This window comes from Chiloscyllium plagiosum, chromosome 40 (genome assembly GCF_004010195.1).
Source record: "Chiloscyllium plagiosum isolate BGI_BamShark_2017 chromosome 40, ASM401019v2, whole genome shotgun sequence".
NCBI classification, from domain to species: domain Eukaryota; kingdom Metazoa; phylum Chordata; class Chondrichthyes; order Orectolobiformes; family Hemiscylliidae; genus Chiloscyllium; species Chiloscyllium plagiosum.
Window position 1 is genome coordinate 17,048,690 of NC_057749.1, and position 14,533 is coordinate 17,063,222.

The following is a 14,533-nucleotide window of genomic DNA, read 5'->3' on the forward strand; positions in this document are numbered from 1 at the left end:
GGAAAAGGATAAGATTCTGAAGGGAGAATACAGAGAGTTAGTCAGGAATTTAAAAAGGAGATCATCGAGAGTAGTAATATCGAGATTACTCCTGGTGCTATTGGCGAGTGAGGGTAGGAATAGGAGGACAGAGCAGATGGAAGCGTAGCTGAGGAGCTGGTGTATGGGAGAAGGATTCACATTTTTGGATCATTGGAATCTCTTCTGAGGTAGAAGTGACCTGTACAAGAAAGATGGATTGCACTTGAATTGGAAGGGGATTAAAGTACTGGCAGGGAGATTGACTAGAGCTGCTTGGGAGGATTTAAAATACTGGGGGATGGAGTGGGGTGCGGTGGGTCCCAGGGAGATACTGAGAAAAGAGATCAATCTGAGACTGGTATTGTTCACAAAAAAAGCGAGTCAAACAGTCAGGAACAAAGCAGAGAACAGGTAGGACTGATAAATTAACTGCATTTATTTTAATGTAAGAGGCCTAACAGGGAAGGCAGATGAACTCAGGGCATGGTTAGGAACATGGGACTGGGATATCATAGCAATTACAGAGACATGGCTCAGGGATGGGCAGGACTGGCAACTTAATGTCCCAGGATACAAATGCTACAGGAAGGACAGAAAGGGAGGCAAGAGAGGAGGGGGAGTAGCGTTTTTGATAAGGGATAGCAATACAGCTATGCTGAGGGAGGATATTCCCAGGAATACATCCAGAGAAGTTATTTGATTGGAACTGAGAAATAAGTTCCTTGTTGGGATTGTATTATAGACTCCCTAATAGTCAGAGGGAAATTGAGAGCTTTGGCGCCAGTGACCATAATTCTATTAGTATTAAAATAGTGATGGAAAAGGATAGACCAGATATAACAGTTGAAGTTCTAAATTGGAGGAAGGCTAATTTTGATGTTATTAGGTAAGAACTTTTGAAAGCTGATTGGTCCAGATGTTTGCAGGTAAAGGGATGGCGGAAAATGGGAAGCCTTCAAAAATGGGATAATAAGAGTCCAGAGACAATATATTCCTGTTAGGGTGAAAGGAAAGGCTGGTAGGTGTAGGGGATGCTGGATGACGACAGAAATTGAGGGTTTGGTTTAGAAAAAGAAGGAAGCATATGTCAGGTATAGACAGGATAGATCGACTGAATCCTTGGCAGAGTATAAAGTGAGTAGGAGCATACCTAAGGAGGGAATCAGGAGGGCAAAAAGGGGAAGTGAGATAGCTTTGGAAAATACAGTTAAGGAGAATCCAAACGGTTTTTACAAATATATTAAGGACAAAAGGGTAACTAGGGAGAGAATAGGGCCTCTCAAAGATCAGCAAGGCGGCCTTTGTGTGGAGCCACAGGAGATGGGGGAGATACTAAACGAGTATTTTGTATCAGTGTTTACTGTGGAGAAGAACATGGAAGGTATAGAATGTAGGGAAATAGATGGTGACACTTGACAAATGTCCATATTACAGAGGAGGAGGTGCTGGATGTCTTGAAATGCATAAAAGTGGATAAATCCCCAGGACCTGATCAGGTGTACCTGAGAACTCTGTGGGAAGCTAGGGAAGTGATTGCTGGGTCCCTTGCTGAGATATTTGTATCATCGATAGTCACAGGTGAGGTGCCGGAAGACTGGAGGTTGGCTAACGAGGTACCATTATTTAAGAAGGGTGGTAAGGACAAACCAGGGAACTATAGACCGGTGAGCCTGACCTCGGTGGTGGGCAAGTTGTTGGAGGGAATGCTTAGGGACAGGATGTACATGTATTCGGAAAGGCAAGGACTGATTAGGGACAGTCAACATGGCTTTGTGCGTGGGAAATCATGTCTCACAAACTTGATTGAGTTTTTTGAAGAAGTAACAAAAAGGATTGATGAGAGCAGCGAGGTAGACGTGATCTGTATGGACTTCAGGAAGGTGTTCGACAAGGTTCCCCATGGGAGACTGATTAGCAAGGTTAGATCTCATGGAATACAGGGAGAACTAGCCATTTGGATACAGAACTGGTTTAAAGGTAGAAGACAGAGGGTGGTGGTGGAGGGTTGTTTTTCAGACTGGAGGCCTGTGACCAGTGGAGTGCCACAAGGATCGGTGCTGGGTCCTCCACGTTTCGTCATTTATACAAATTGGAGTGCAGGTTCATAGCTCCTTGAAAGCAGAGTCACAAATAGATAGGATAGTGAAGAAGGCATCTGATATGCTTTCCTTTATTGGTCAGAGTACTGAGTACAGGAGTTGGGAGGTCATGTTGTGGCTGTACAGGACATTGGTTAGGCCACTTTTGGAATACTGCATGCGATTCTGGTCTCCTTCCTATTGGAAGGATGTTGAAGGATGTTGTGAAACTTGAAAGGGTTCAGAAAAGATTTACAACGATGTTGCTAGTGTTGGAGGATTTGAGCTATAGGGAGAGGTTGAATAGGCTGGGGCTGTTTTCCCTGGAGCGTCGAAGGCTGAGGACTAACCTCAGAGGTTTATGAAATCAGGAGGGACAAGGATAAGATAAATAGACAAGGTTTTTTTCTCTGGGGTGGGGGAGTCCAGAACTAGAGGGCATAGGTTTAGGGTGGGAGGGGAAAGATATAAAAGGGACCTAAGGGGCAACATTTTCACGCAGAGTGTGGTACGTGTATGGAATGAACTGCCAGAGGAAGTGGTGGAGGCTGGTACAATTGCAACATTTAAAAGGCATCTGAGTGGGTATATGAATAGGAAAGTTTTGGAGGGATATGGGCCAAGTGCTGGCAGGTGGGACTAGATTAGATTAGGATGTGTGGTCAGCATGGACATTTTGGACTGAAAGGTCTGTTTTCCGTGCTGTACACCTCTATGACCCTGAGTGGAGTTTCTGGGGATTCACGGAAATACTGCCTTGTCATTGGAGCAGATACAAGAGTGACGAGAGTGGGCCGAAAAGAAAATGCGCTCATGGTTTTGTCCTCTAAAGGGCTTTCCTTCTCCCAGAGAAATTTATGATTGGAAAATCACTCATTCCCTAAAATCTCTTATTTTCCTCTTCCCTGGACTTGGCTGTTTGGAATATTCCCAGCTCCCTGAATAACAGGACCTCCTTTAAAGAGCAGGAGCAAAGATCGGGACATTGCGCAGTTGGCAGAAGGGTCATGCTTGACAAACAAACAGGCTTGTTCATTTACAATTTAATAGATTTACATAAAATTAGTTTCCAGGAAGCCCCAAGTCCCTGCAATGTTATTTGTTGTGTTTGGCTTTGTCGAAACAATTCTGTACACAGCTTTGACAATAGAATTGATTGGCTCTGGTACAAGATTTGAGAGCACTCTTGGACTTGGTGTTTGGTAACTGCTATCTGCGTTTTGCACCTTTGCTGCCAAATGATTAGCCAGACTTGATTAAAGTCTGTGCACTGGAAACAACTGTTAAGATAGCAGTTCTGTTAACTGCCCCAGCAGACTGCTGTTGCTCAGAAAATCAGATGATCTATTTCCTACCTCCTCATGTGAAGGCACTGACACTTGCTGAGTTATATTGCATAAGATGTAGGAACAAAAACAGACCATTCAGCCCATCAAGTCTGCTACACAATTCAATGAGATTATGGCTGATCTGATAATCCCCAACTAGACTTTTCCTGCCTTTTCCCCACAAGTCTTAATTCCCTTCCTGATTAAAAACCTCAACCTTGAATATAGTTAACAACACAGCCTCAACAGCTGTGGTCAAAATTCCTGAAATTCATTACCTTCTGAGAGAAGAAATTCCTCATCTCTGTCTTCAATCTCCTCACTCTGAGATGATGTCCTCTAGTCGTGGACTCTCCCAGAAAAGGGAAACAAACTTTCCACACTGACTGTCAAGTCCCTTAAGAATGCTCAATGCTTCAATAAGGTCATCTCTTATTCTTCAAAACTCCAATGAGTACAGGCTAAATTTACTCAACCTCTTTTTATAAGAAACTCCCTCAACACCCAGGATCAACCTTGTGAACCTTCCCTGGTCTGTCTAATGCCAATGCATCTTTGCCGAAATAAGGGGCCCAAAGGTGTTCCCAGTATTTCAGCTGTGGCATGACTAGTGCCTTGTATCGTTTTAGGGAAACACTACTTGCTTTTATATTCTACTCCCTTGTAGTAAAGGCTAACTTTTCATTTGGCTTCCCTATTGCCGGCTGTACTTGAGCATGAGCATTTTATGATTCACACATGAGGAGTCCCCAGTCCCTCAGCTATAGCTTCCTCTCTGTGAATAATATTCTGCTCCTTTACACGTGCTGTTCTGCCTTTGGGTTACTCTCCTAAATAGTCTCCTGTGGGTCTGGACAGTGTGTACGGAGGACAGGGAGACCTCTAGGACTCAGTCAGATGCCACCCTCCTCCCAACCCCAAATATGGACTGTCTGTACTTTCCAAAGGAACACTCACTGTAATTGGGAATGAAAACCCGAGCTGAATTTCCTCTTCTCGGTACAGAAGCTGTCAGCAATTGTGGCAGCCAACAGGCGGGGTCAGGACAGAAGCCTCGCAACTCAATCCTACTGCCCAGATGATGAGGTCAGCTCCCTTCTACATTGCTCCCCAGCTGTCTGGAACCACTGCAGTTTCAGCAGAGAGAGAGAGAGAGAGAGAGACCAGACAGAGACAAGGGGGGAGAGAGAGAGAGAGAGAGAGGGAAAAGGTCAAGGACCTTTACAGAGTTGAGAACTCCACAAAAAAAGATTAGATTCATTTAAAATGGGGGAGAGTGACATCTAAGGACAGACTTGAGAAACGGTTCTGAAAACAAAGTCGAGAAGGGTCTGTGGAAGTTGGTAAATTGTTGCGTGTCGATGGGCTGTTGGATAATAAAGGTTTTTGACTTGGAACTATAAAAAGCATGTGGGAGAGAGAGGGAGAGTGTGCGAGAGAGAGTGAAAGGGGAGAGAGAGAGAGACAGAGACAGAGAGCGGGGGCAGCCATTTGGCCCATTGTGTGTGTGCTGGCAGCAGCAGTTCACCTGGAGCTCTCGGAGCTCCCTGTTCTCTCCTGCTTTCCCCTTAGACAGGGGTTCCCATTGCCTGATAGCGAGGGATCACGTTGGCCTCAGGTTTTCCTGCAGGTCGGGGAAGTGTGTGGAAAACATGATCAACTTGCTCTCCCAAACTGACCAGATAATCCATTGGTCAAGATGTAAAGAACTTCCCTGCTCTTCGGTGGGAGCAGATGGAATTCTGATTTTCATGTCTTGTGTGAACATTGGCACTTCCTACCGTGCTGCACTCCCTCAGTCTAGCACTTGGAGTCTGGATACTCATGTTTTTGGAGTGGAGTTTCAATCAACAACAGTCAGGGCCAAGAGTGCTCTAGTGTGGAGTCACAGCAATCCCCAGTAATCTGGGTGTACTGTACACACTCCCCACTCACTCTCTGAAGGATGGTTCATAACAAAAACTTTAAAAACATAATCATCCATCAAATACTGCACTGACCTACACTTGGCACATGAACAACACCCCCTCCACCCCAGGGCTCTCATGTAGACAGGTTCTGATGTTCTCTTGTAACACCAGGCTGATAGTGTGCCCCAATGATGTGGGGCTGGGCTCTCTTTCCATACACTCATTGTGAACCCAGCTGTCATGGACTGCAGGTCACTCTGGGAGAATTAACCAAACCATCCTCGTGTTTGTGACCAGCTGACAAGCAACCCCCAGAACAATAAACCCCATCCTGCTGCCTTCCCCCAGGGCCCTGGATCTCCCTCCTCAGAGATCTCTGGTGTTGTCAGTAACTCTCAGCAGGTATCAATGCTAGCTGGCACACATGGCAGCACCCACATGCACTGCCCCCCTCTGGGAACCAAAATAAAATCCAATACCTCACCATAACGAACAGGTGCAGTCACCCACAAACCCAACACATCACATATAGTGTATACATTGCAGAACTCTGAATTCACAATGTGTAGACCATCTCTGTGTCCATCAACATCTCTTACTATAATATACCCTGTTTATCAGCCCTGTGTATACACAGAGACATAATTCAGAGTTACATGAGCATTACAATGTGGTAGCAAACAAGAGTCACTATTTGACAAAAATTTTCAATCGATTAAATTGAACCATCCTCACCTGTGAAAGCAACTTTTCCATAAAGATCCTGAATCTGTGGAGCCAATCCCAGTTTAAAGAGGTACAAGCTGCCAAAGGAATGGAGAGGATAAATCAATGAAGATCTGAGCACAGTGCAGTGACAATAATACCTCCCTCTTCCATCCACCAAACCTGTACCAACCCTGTCCTCAATGGTCTACTGTAGGCCTCAGTATCACACTAGTCACTGTCCATGAGAGAGAGAGAGAGAGAGACAGACAGACAGATGGAGATACAGTGATTAAATGATAAGGGAAAGTTTTTTTAGATTAGATTCCCTACAACATGGAAACAGGCCATTTGGCCCAACAATTCCACACTGACCCTCTGAAGAGTAACTCACCCAACATTTCCCTCTATCTAATGCACCTAACACTATGGGCAATTTAGCAAGGCCAATTCACCTGACCTGAACATCTTTGAACTGTGGGAGTAAACTGGAGCACCCGGAGGAAATCCACACAAACACGGGGAGAATGTGCAAACTCCACACAGACAGTCACCCGAGGCTGGAATTGAACCCGGGTCCCTGGCACTGTGAAGCTGCAGTGCTACCCACTGAGCCACCATGCTGCCACAAATGCTTCCCAGAATTTAGACAGTTATTTGTTGAAAATAATCAAAATGTTAAAGGAATTGATAGATTAGGTAGAGAGAAAATAATTCCACTGATTAGCAAATCTATGACTTGGCGATGTGGTCTAAAGACTGGAGGCAGATCTTTCAGAGTGTGATGAGTGGCACCTCATTCTCCTGGGAAGTTGAGTTCAGGTCTGTGCTCTATTCTAATTTGGTCCTTTTTCTCTTTGTTCTAATATTTCACAGGATACAGCCATCTTACTGCCCATCGTTAATTACCCTTGAACCTAATGGCTTACTGGGTCAGTTAAGAGACAACCAGACGGCTACAACTGCAGTCACACAGAGACCAGACTGGGTAAGGATGACAGATTCCCTTTCCGAAAGGACATTAAGGAACCAGATGGGATTTTACATCAATTCAGATTCATTAATTGGATTTCAATTCAATTCCATCATCTCCATGGTTGGATTTGAAAGCAGTCCCAGAGCATTAGTCTCTGGATTACAAATCTACTGAGATTACTGTTACCTTATTATACACATTTGCACCAATTACATGGGCACTTGCTTATCCTAAATCTGAATATTAAAACTTCTCATTGCTGTTTTCATATCCCTCTTCGGCTTCAGCAGTCCCTATCTCTAAAAACCCCTCCACCTTCCATCTCCTTCATCCCTCCCTATCTCTGTCACCCCCACTAGACTCTACACCTCTCCCATCTCTGCAATCCCTTCCAACTCAGAGACCCCTCCCTATCTCTGTAAGCTTCATCAACCCCTATGCCTCTCCCTATCTCCGCAGCCCCCGCCAGCCCCTACATCCCTCCTTATCTCTATAACCTCCTCCAGCCCCTACACTTCTCCATATCTCTGTAAACCCCTCCAGCCCCTACATCACTCTGAGATTCAGACACCTATCTATTTCTAGCCCGTGCAGCATCGTGATTTTCATTGATGGCCATGTTTCAGCCTGAAATCTCCCCTCCTCTCTGTCTGTTCCTGAAGAAATATATCGCTGTTCCTTCCCTATTGCTGGGTCAAAACCTGGAATTCCCTCCCTCAGGGCATTGTGGGTCTACCTACAGCACATGGAACTCAGCGGTTCAAGCTCACCCCACCTTCTTTAGGGGCAACTAGGCCCAGCCAGCAATGCCCATGTCCCATGAATGGATTAACTGAAAATATGCTCCTTGAGTCAGCTTTTGGCCATTTGATCTGATATTCTTCCTGCAGCTCAGTGCCACCTTCTATTTGTGACCGTCTTGAGAGGCACCTTGGGATATTTTACCATGCCAAAGGAGCTAGATAAATGCAAGTTGTTATTGTGTCCTTCCTTTTGAAGCACAGGGTAGCAAGAGAGACAGAGTGAATGGGAGAATTGGAGTCCTATAACAATAGGAAGGGACAAGAGTTCTCGATTGGCACTGCACTAGGCCACAGATTATCCTTGGTGTAACCCCATTTGAGAGAGAGCGTTATCAGCTATTTGGCTAATCAGCTTGGTATTTCCTGATTTGAACAATGTGGCCTGGGTCAGGAATAGTTGCAGCACTGGGAAATACTCAGCCGCAGTACAGGAAATGGCTGGATGAGGACACACTGTTCCTTTACATACTGACTTATTACCACAGCAACTAGCTTCAAGCAGAAACTCTCTTCTTTATGCTACAACTCAAATCATCTCAATGGGTGCCTTCAGCTCAGGGTCTCCATTTAAGGAAGCTGATGAGAGCGTGACCCTCCATCACCTGACCTTTCTAATTGGTCCGGGGCTTCCTCAATTGAAGGCCGTCTGGATACTGCTTGTGCCACTCTTCTCATATCTGACTCCTTCTGCTGCCCGTCCCTCCCCCAACGAGAACAGTGGTGCCCATTCCGCTCTGGGAAGCAGGTCTGAGCTGCAGAACTGTAACACCATAACAGGCCAGGCATGGCTGGGTTACAGATGGTTGCTAACACCCATTAGCACTAGAAACAAAGTAGTGCAGGTTGATGCTCCCCTGGTTGAATAGTCAGCCCAGGACCTCGAAGCTAACAACTGGTCTGGGTGGATAGTTCACATCAAGAGGCAATACCTGAGAGCGTGGATGCAGTAGATACATCGAGGCATGTTCTTACGGTCATAAATGTCGGTAGTTTCAGGGTAAAAGATCTACGGGAAAAGAAACATGGTATTATTCAATGAAAAACAATGTCAGGCCTGCTTCACTGATCAAAAGTACAAATTTCCTCAGATACTCTTAAGCGTATAAATAGTTCAGAATGTAAACAGACAGAACAATCAGGACGGCTGTAACCTTGGTCTGACTTTACCCAAAAGTTGGAAAGTTAGTCATCCCAACTCGATCTGTCACCCGAAGTACAATTAAACTCTCACTACCTCACTTAGGGATTGCTGTCATTGGAGACTCGTTCAGGTTGCACAAGCAATGCTATTGGGATTCAGTTGATCGACCTTCCACACAGTGTTCACTTCTTGCTTCACTCTGATCTCTGCTAACACCCTCCCCATTGTTCTGATCACGCTGTTGATGTTATTAGATTTTGGGCTCGTCAACACACCTTCAGCAATGCTGTGGTACAGCCATTAGTATATTCAAATGCTAACCCTCACCTTTAACGTGCCTGTCTACATTATATCACAAATGCTGAAACCATCTTAAAATGTCAGGGTCTGACAAGTAGCTCTGAAATTTTCTGCCTGGGAATCAGAACCTTATGGTTAGTCATAATGACTCCGGTTTGTGTGTGGGGAATGCACAAGCTACCGTAGAGAAACGTCAACATGGCAAAGGATTTTAAGGCTGAAGAAGGATATAGAGCAAGGATGGGATAAAGCTGTGAGGGATTTGGGATTTGGAAAGAATCAACACAAGCTTTAAAACTGAATATTTCCAGAACAGGAGCCATTGTAGGTCACTAAGCCCAGGGGTGATGCATCAAAGCTTGGTGCAAGTTCAGATGCGGACAGGAGAAGTTTGGATCAGGTTAAGTTTACAAAGGGCAGAAGATGGGATAACGGGTGGGAGCACAGGGAAATAGTTGCATGTGGAAGTAACAGAGGCATAGATTAAGCTCTCAGTCCTCAGGTAGGTTGTGGTAGGACTGGGGATGGGCAATTTTTGAAATGTGAAAGTTGGCAGTCTTACTACAGAGAGAAAATGGAGCCAGAGGTTGGCTCGGTGCAGAGGTTATGAACTGTCTGTTTTCAGACACTGAATTACAGTTCACTATCAGGTAGTTATGGTGTATATGAATTGAATTAGTTACTTAAAGAAAACAACTTTTTGAAGCTTCTTACAGACATAAGAGCAAATTAGCAAAGCACAAATAACAGGATTCAGACACATTAAAACTAGAATAGCAGCTAACACAATCACGACAGCATCAAATGTAATGTTAATCCAGTCATTTCCAGAGATCAGGAAAGACACAGTGGACGCGAGGATGTGGAGGTTGGACAAGGGATGCATCAAATGTGGGTGTGATGCCTTCACAGTCAAATAGCCTACTAACGAGCAGACTTCTATCTGGGTGAAAAATAGGATAGCAATAACATTCATCACCAGCACATTAAGAGGGGAAAATTTTAATTTGTTTATGCATTTTAAATTAAACTGAGAAGCCTCCACTGGATTTCAAATCCTATGGCACGTATTGGAATTCTTTCAATGAACTAGCTTGAAAATAAAGCCAGCTTGAGGGTGAGTTGTGATGCTGGGCTGAAGCCAAGGTTACTGTGGTCTGAAGGAATCCTAGCAGCTCAGGGCGTGGAGCTAATGCCAGGGCAGGAAGTTTCCATGAATATGTTTCTGCAACGAACGAGAGAAGGAGAACAAACAGGAAGAGGTTTAAAACTCTCATCTGCCAACATTAGAAATCTGGGACAAATGCAAAAAATAATGGGAACCAACATTAGTAAAGGGAAGGATTGGAATATCTGTACTTTTACCCACAATCCTTGCTGTGACTGTTGGTTTCTCAACTCAAGCAATGACAGAGTTTATTAACTTTCCATCATCGTTGCCTGCTTTGTTTGTACAGAACCAAGATGGTGCCAGAGAACACTCAGACTGTGAGCAAAACAAAACCTCACCTTCGGCAGCCCAATGTTCGACATTGCGTTAAACCACTGGATGGTGTTGTCCGTGTGGCGGAAATGGAGCCCGGTTGCCTGTGTTTCGATAGAAAAACAGAAAACACATGAAGGAAATCTCATCTTTTCACTTGCCCTAAACTCCCAATTGAATTGGTTAGCGACTGTCTTGTACTTATTGCCCTTAGTTTTGGATTCACTGCCCCCAAGTGGAAATTCCATAACAGTGAGAGAAAAAGTCAGCATAGAAAGCCCAGGTGGGCTATGATCGATTGAAGTATTGCCCCAGAGTCTTGGCTATGGCACCCTTTGTCTGCATCTGTCTGCTGTGATTTTCCCTCCCCACCTTGGTGCACGTGTGGTTGAGATTACCTTGTATCTGGTCTGTTCACAGTCGTAGATCTTTTTGAGCGACACTACCTTTGGACTAAAGAAATTGCCAAGTTTAGCAAGATACACTCCGTTTCTCAGCCCCTCCTCAAGTTCTGTTGTTGGAGGGAGCTCCTCATCCAAACATGCTTCCATCCATCTGAAAGACAGAGGAAAAGAGCATCCATTAGTTCAGGAATCTAGGGTGAAGGTTAAATATTTTCTCCATAAATTTAAATAGAATTCTTAAACCTTTTTTGAGTATCTGATTGTTGATCCTCTGGCTTTGAGAATATTCTGCTTCATGTAGAAACAGACCGTGTCCATACCATACTTTGCTTTTTTCTGGTAAAGATGTGTCCACATAGTTACTTCATCTTCCCTTTGAAACAAGGCTCAACTTCACAAAATGTGATAATTCCATTTGATCTCAGTCATTCTTCTCTAAATTAACTCCAATGATTTTATAAACATTTGTCTGAAAAAAATTCTTAGTTTCCAATCTTCATCTTTGGGCGACAATTCTCTACTTACAACTGGGATAAGGTGGGGTGAGGGAAAATGAGGAAACTGGTGAAGTCCACATTGATGCCTGGAGTTGAGGCGGAAGATGAGGCGTTCTTCCTCCAGGCATCTGGTGGTGAGGGAGCGGTGGTGGAGGAGGCCCAGGACCTGCATGTCCTCGGCAGAGAGGGAGGGGGAGTTGAAATGTTTGGCCACGGGGCGGTGGGGTTGATTGGTGCGGGTGTCCCGGAGATGTTCTATAAAGCGCTCTGCAAGAAAGTTTCCTCTATCTCCGATGTAGAGGAGACCGCATCGGGAGCAACGGATACAATAAATGACATTGGTGGATGTGCAGATGAAACTCTGATGGATGTGGAAGGCTCCTTTGGGGCCTTGGATGGAGGTGAGGGGGGAGGTGTGGGCACAGGTTTTGAAATTCCTGTGGTGGCAGGGGAAGGTGCAAGGAAGGGACAGTGGGTTGTTAGGGGGGGTGCGTGGACCTGACCAGGTAGTCGTGGGGAATGGTCTTTGCAGAAAGCGGATAGGGAGGTGAGGGAAATATATCTCTGGTGGTGGGGTCCATTTGTAGGTGGCAGAAATATCAGCGGATGATGTGATTTATGCGAAGGTTGGTGGGGTGGAAAGTGAGGACTGGAGGGTTCTGTCCTTGTTGCGGTTGGAGGGGTGGGCTTCGAGGGTGGAGGTGTGGGACGTGGATGAGATGCGTTGGAGGGCATTTTCAACCACATGGGAGGGGAAATTGCGGTTTTTAAAAGAAGGAGGCCAGCTGGTGTGTTCTGTGTTGGAAATGGTCCTCCTGGGAGCAGAGACGGCGGAGGCGGAGGAATTGGGAATAAGGGGTGGCATTTTTGCAGGAGGTAGGGTGGGAGGAGGTGTAATCCAGGTAGGTGTGGGAGTCGGTGGGTTTGTAAAAAGATATCAGTGTTGAGTCGGTCCTCGTGGATGGAGATGAAGAGATCTAGGAAGGGGAAGGAGGTGTCAGAGATAGTCCAGGTGAATTTGAGGTTGGGGTGGAATGTGTATTAGTGAAAATGATGAACTGTTCAACCTCCTCGTGGGAGTAAGAGGTGGCGCCGATGCAGAGCCACCGATGTTCCTGCCACCCACCCAGTCCTGCCTTTTTTCCTTCATTTTCTTTTATTGAATGTATGTTTCTAATCAACCTGTCTGGAGCTGTGGGACATGAATCTGGGCCTGCTGGTTCAGGTGTAGGGACACTACCACTGCATCACAAGAGGGTCGTCCCTTTTCCCCTTTATATCAACTCAGTCACTTCATCAGTTCTCCCAGACACTTGCTTAAACAGAAGCCATATGAAAACTGTCTGGAGAGATCCTGGTTTATTGACATGGGATCCCAGAGAGAGCCAAGACTGATAGGCAGGGGAAAGGAAACATGAGGGAGGAGAAGGGAACAGGACTTATACATTTCATGGTAAGGTCCTAAGGAGAGTTGCTGAACAAAGAGACCTTGGAGTGCAGGTTCATAGCTCCTTGCAAGTAGAGTCGTAGGTAGATAGGATAGTGAAGAAGGTGTTTGGTATGCTTTCCTTTATTGGTCAGAGTATTGAATACAGGAGTTGGAAGGTCATGTTGCAGCTGTACAGGACATTGGTTAGGCTACTTTTAGAATACTGCATACAATTCCGGTCTCCTTCCTGTCAGAAGGATGTTGTGAAACCTGAAAGGGTTCAGAAAAGATTTACAAGGATGTTGCCAGGGTTGGGGGGGTTTGAGCTACAGGGTGAGGCTGAACAGGCTGGGGCTGTTTTCCCTGGACCATTGGAGGCTGAGGGGTGGCCTTATAGAGGTTTATAAAATGATGAGGGACATGGATAGGATAAATAGGCAAGGTCTTTTTCCTGGGGTGGGGGAGTCCAGAACTAGAGGGCATAGGTTTAGGGTGGGAGGGGCAAGATATAAAAGAGACCTAAGGGGCAACATTTTCATGCAAAGGGTGGTATGTATATGGAATGAGCTGCCAGAGGAAGTAGTGGAGGCTGGTACAATTACAACATTTAAAAGGCATCTGAATGCCTATATGAATAGGAAGGGCTTAGAGCAATATGGGCCAGATGCTGGCAAATGGGATGACATTAATTTAGGATATCTGGTCAGCATGGACAAGTTGAACTGAATGGTCTATTTTCTGTGCTGTATATCTCCATGATTCTATGTGTGAATCTTTGTGTGGGGAAATTCAGGGTTGTGTGTGTGTTGTCTGCCTCTGCTGATCAAACATACACTCCCAGCAGACACAGCACTGCGACATTACAAGTTAATTAACCCCATTAGGTGCACTGCTGTCATATGCTCATAAACACCTGAGCAGGCTAAGGCTAACTCTCATGTAGGTTTGTTGTGAAAATACAGGAGAGTTCTATTCTATTTCATTCTAAGGATATGGCAAGCCAGATTTTAGTTACTCATCCCAAGCTGCCCTTGTGGCGTTATGTTGGCTCCTTAAAGCACAGCAATTGATGACGCTGGATTAGTGGTGCTGGAAGAGCACAGCAGTTCAGGCAGCATCCAAGGAGCAGCGAAATCGACGTTTCGGGCAAAAGCCCTTCATCAGGAATAAAGGCAGAGAGTCTGAAACGTGGAGAGATAAGCTGGAGGAGGGTGGGGGTTGGGAGAGAGTAGCATAGAGTACAATAGGTGAGTGGGGGAGGGGATGAAGGTGATAGGTCAGGGAGGAGAGGGTGGAGTGGATAGGTGGAAAAGGAGATAGGCAGGTAGGACAAGTCCGGACAAGTCATGGGGATAGTGCTGAGCTGCAAGTTTGGAACTAGGGTGAAGTGGGGGAAAGGGAAATGAGGAAACTGGTGAAGTCCACATTGATGCCCTGGGGTTGAAGTGTTCCGAGGCG

The 14,533-nt window shown here is 45.5% G+C and overlaps 1 protein-coding gene and 1 long non-coding RNA gene across 3 annotated transcripts in view; one reads left to right on the forward strand and one right to left on the reverse strand.

The window, feature by feature from the left end:
• Positions 1 to 10,798, forward strand: part of LOC122542583 — an 85,674-nt gene extending 74,876 nt beyond the window's left edge. For both annotated transcript variants that reach the window (XR_006309822.1, XR_006309821.1), the window contains exons 3-4: positions 6,919 to 7,030; positions 10,720 to 10,798. This is a non-coding gene — a long non-coding RNA (uncharacterized LOC122542583). The remainder of the gene's footprint in view (positions 1 to 6,918; positions 7,031 to 10,719) is intronic.
• iqgap1 (IQ motif containing GTPase activating protein 1) overlaps positions 1 to 14,533 on the reverse strand; it is a 111,327-nt gene that overhangs the window by 61,637 nt on the left and 35,157 nt on the right. Inside the window, exons 3-6 of the mRNA XM_043680495.1 lie at positions 11,144 to 11,300; positions 10,772 to 10,849; positions 8,751 to 8,827; positions 6,073 to 6,140 (exon numbers count right to left, since the gene is read on the reverse strand). Of these exons, the coding sequence (XP_043536430.1) occupies positions 6,073 to 6,140; positions 8,751 to 8,827; positions 10,772 to 10,849; positions 11,144 to 11,300 (380 nt within the window). The remainder of the gene's footprint in view (positions 1 to 6,072; positions 6,141 to 8,750; positions 8,828 to 10,771; positions 10,850 to 11,143; positions 11,301 to 14,533) is intronic.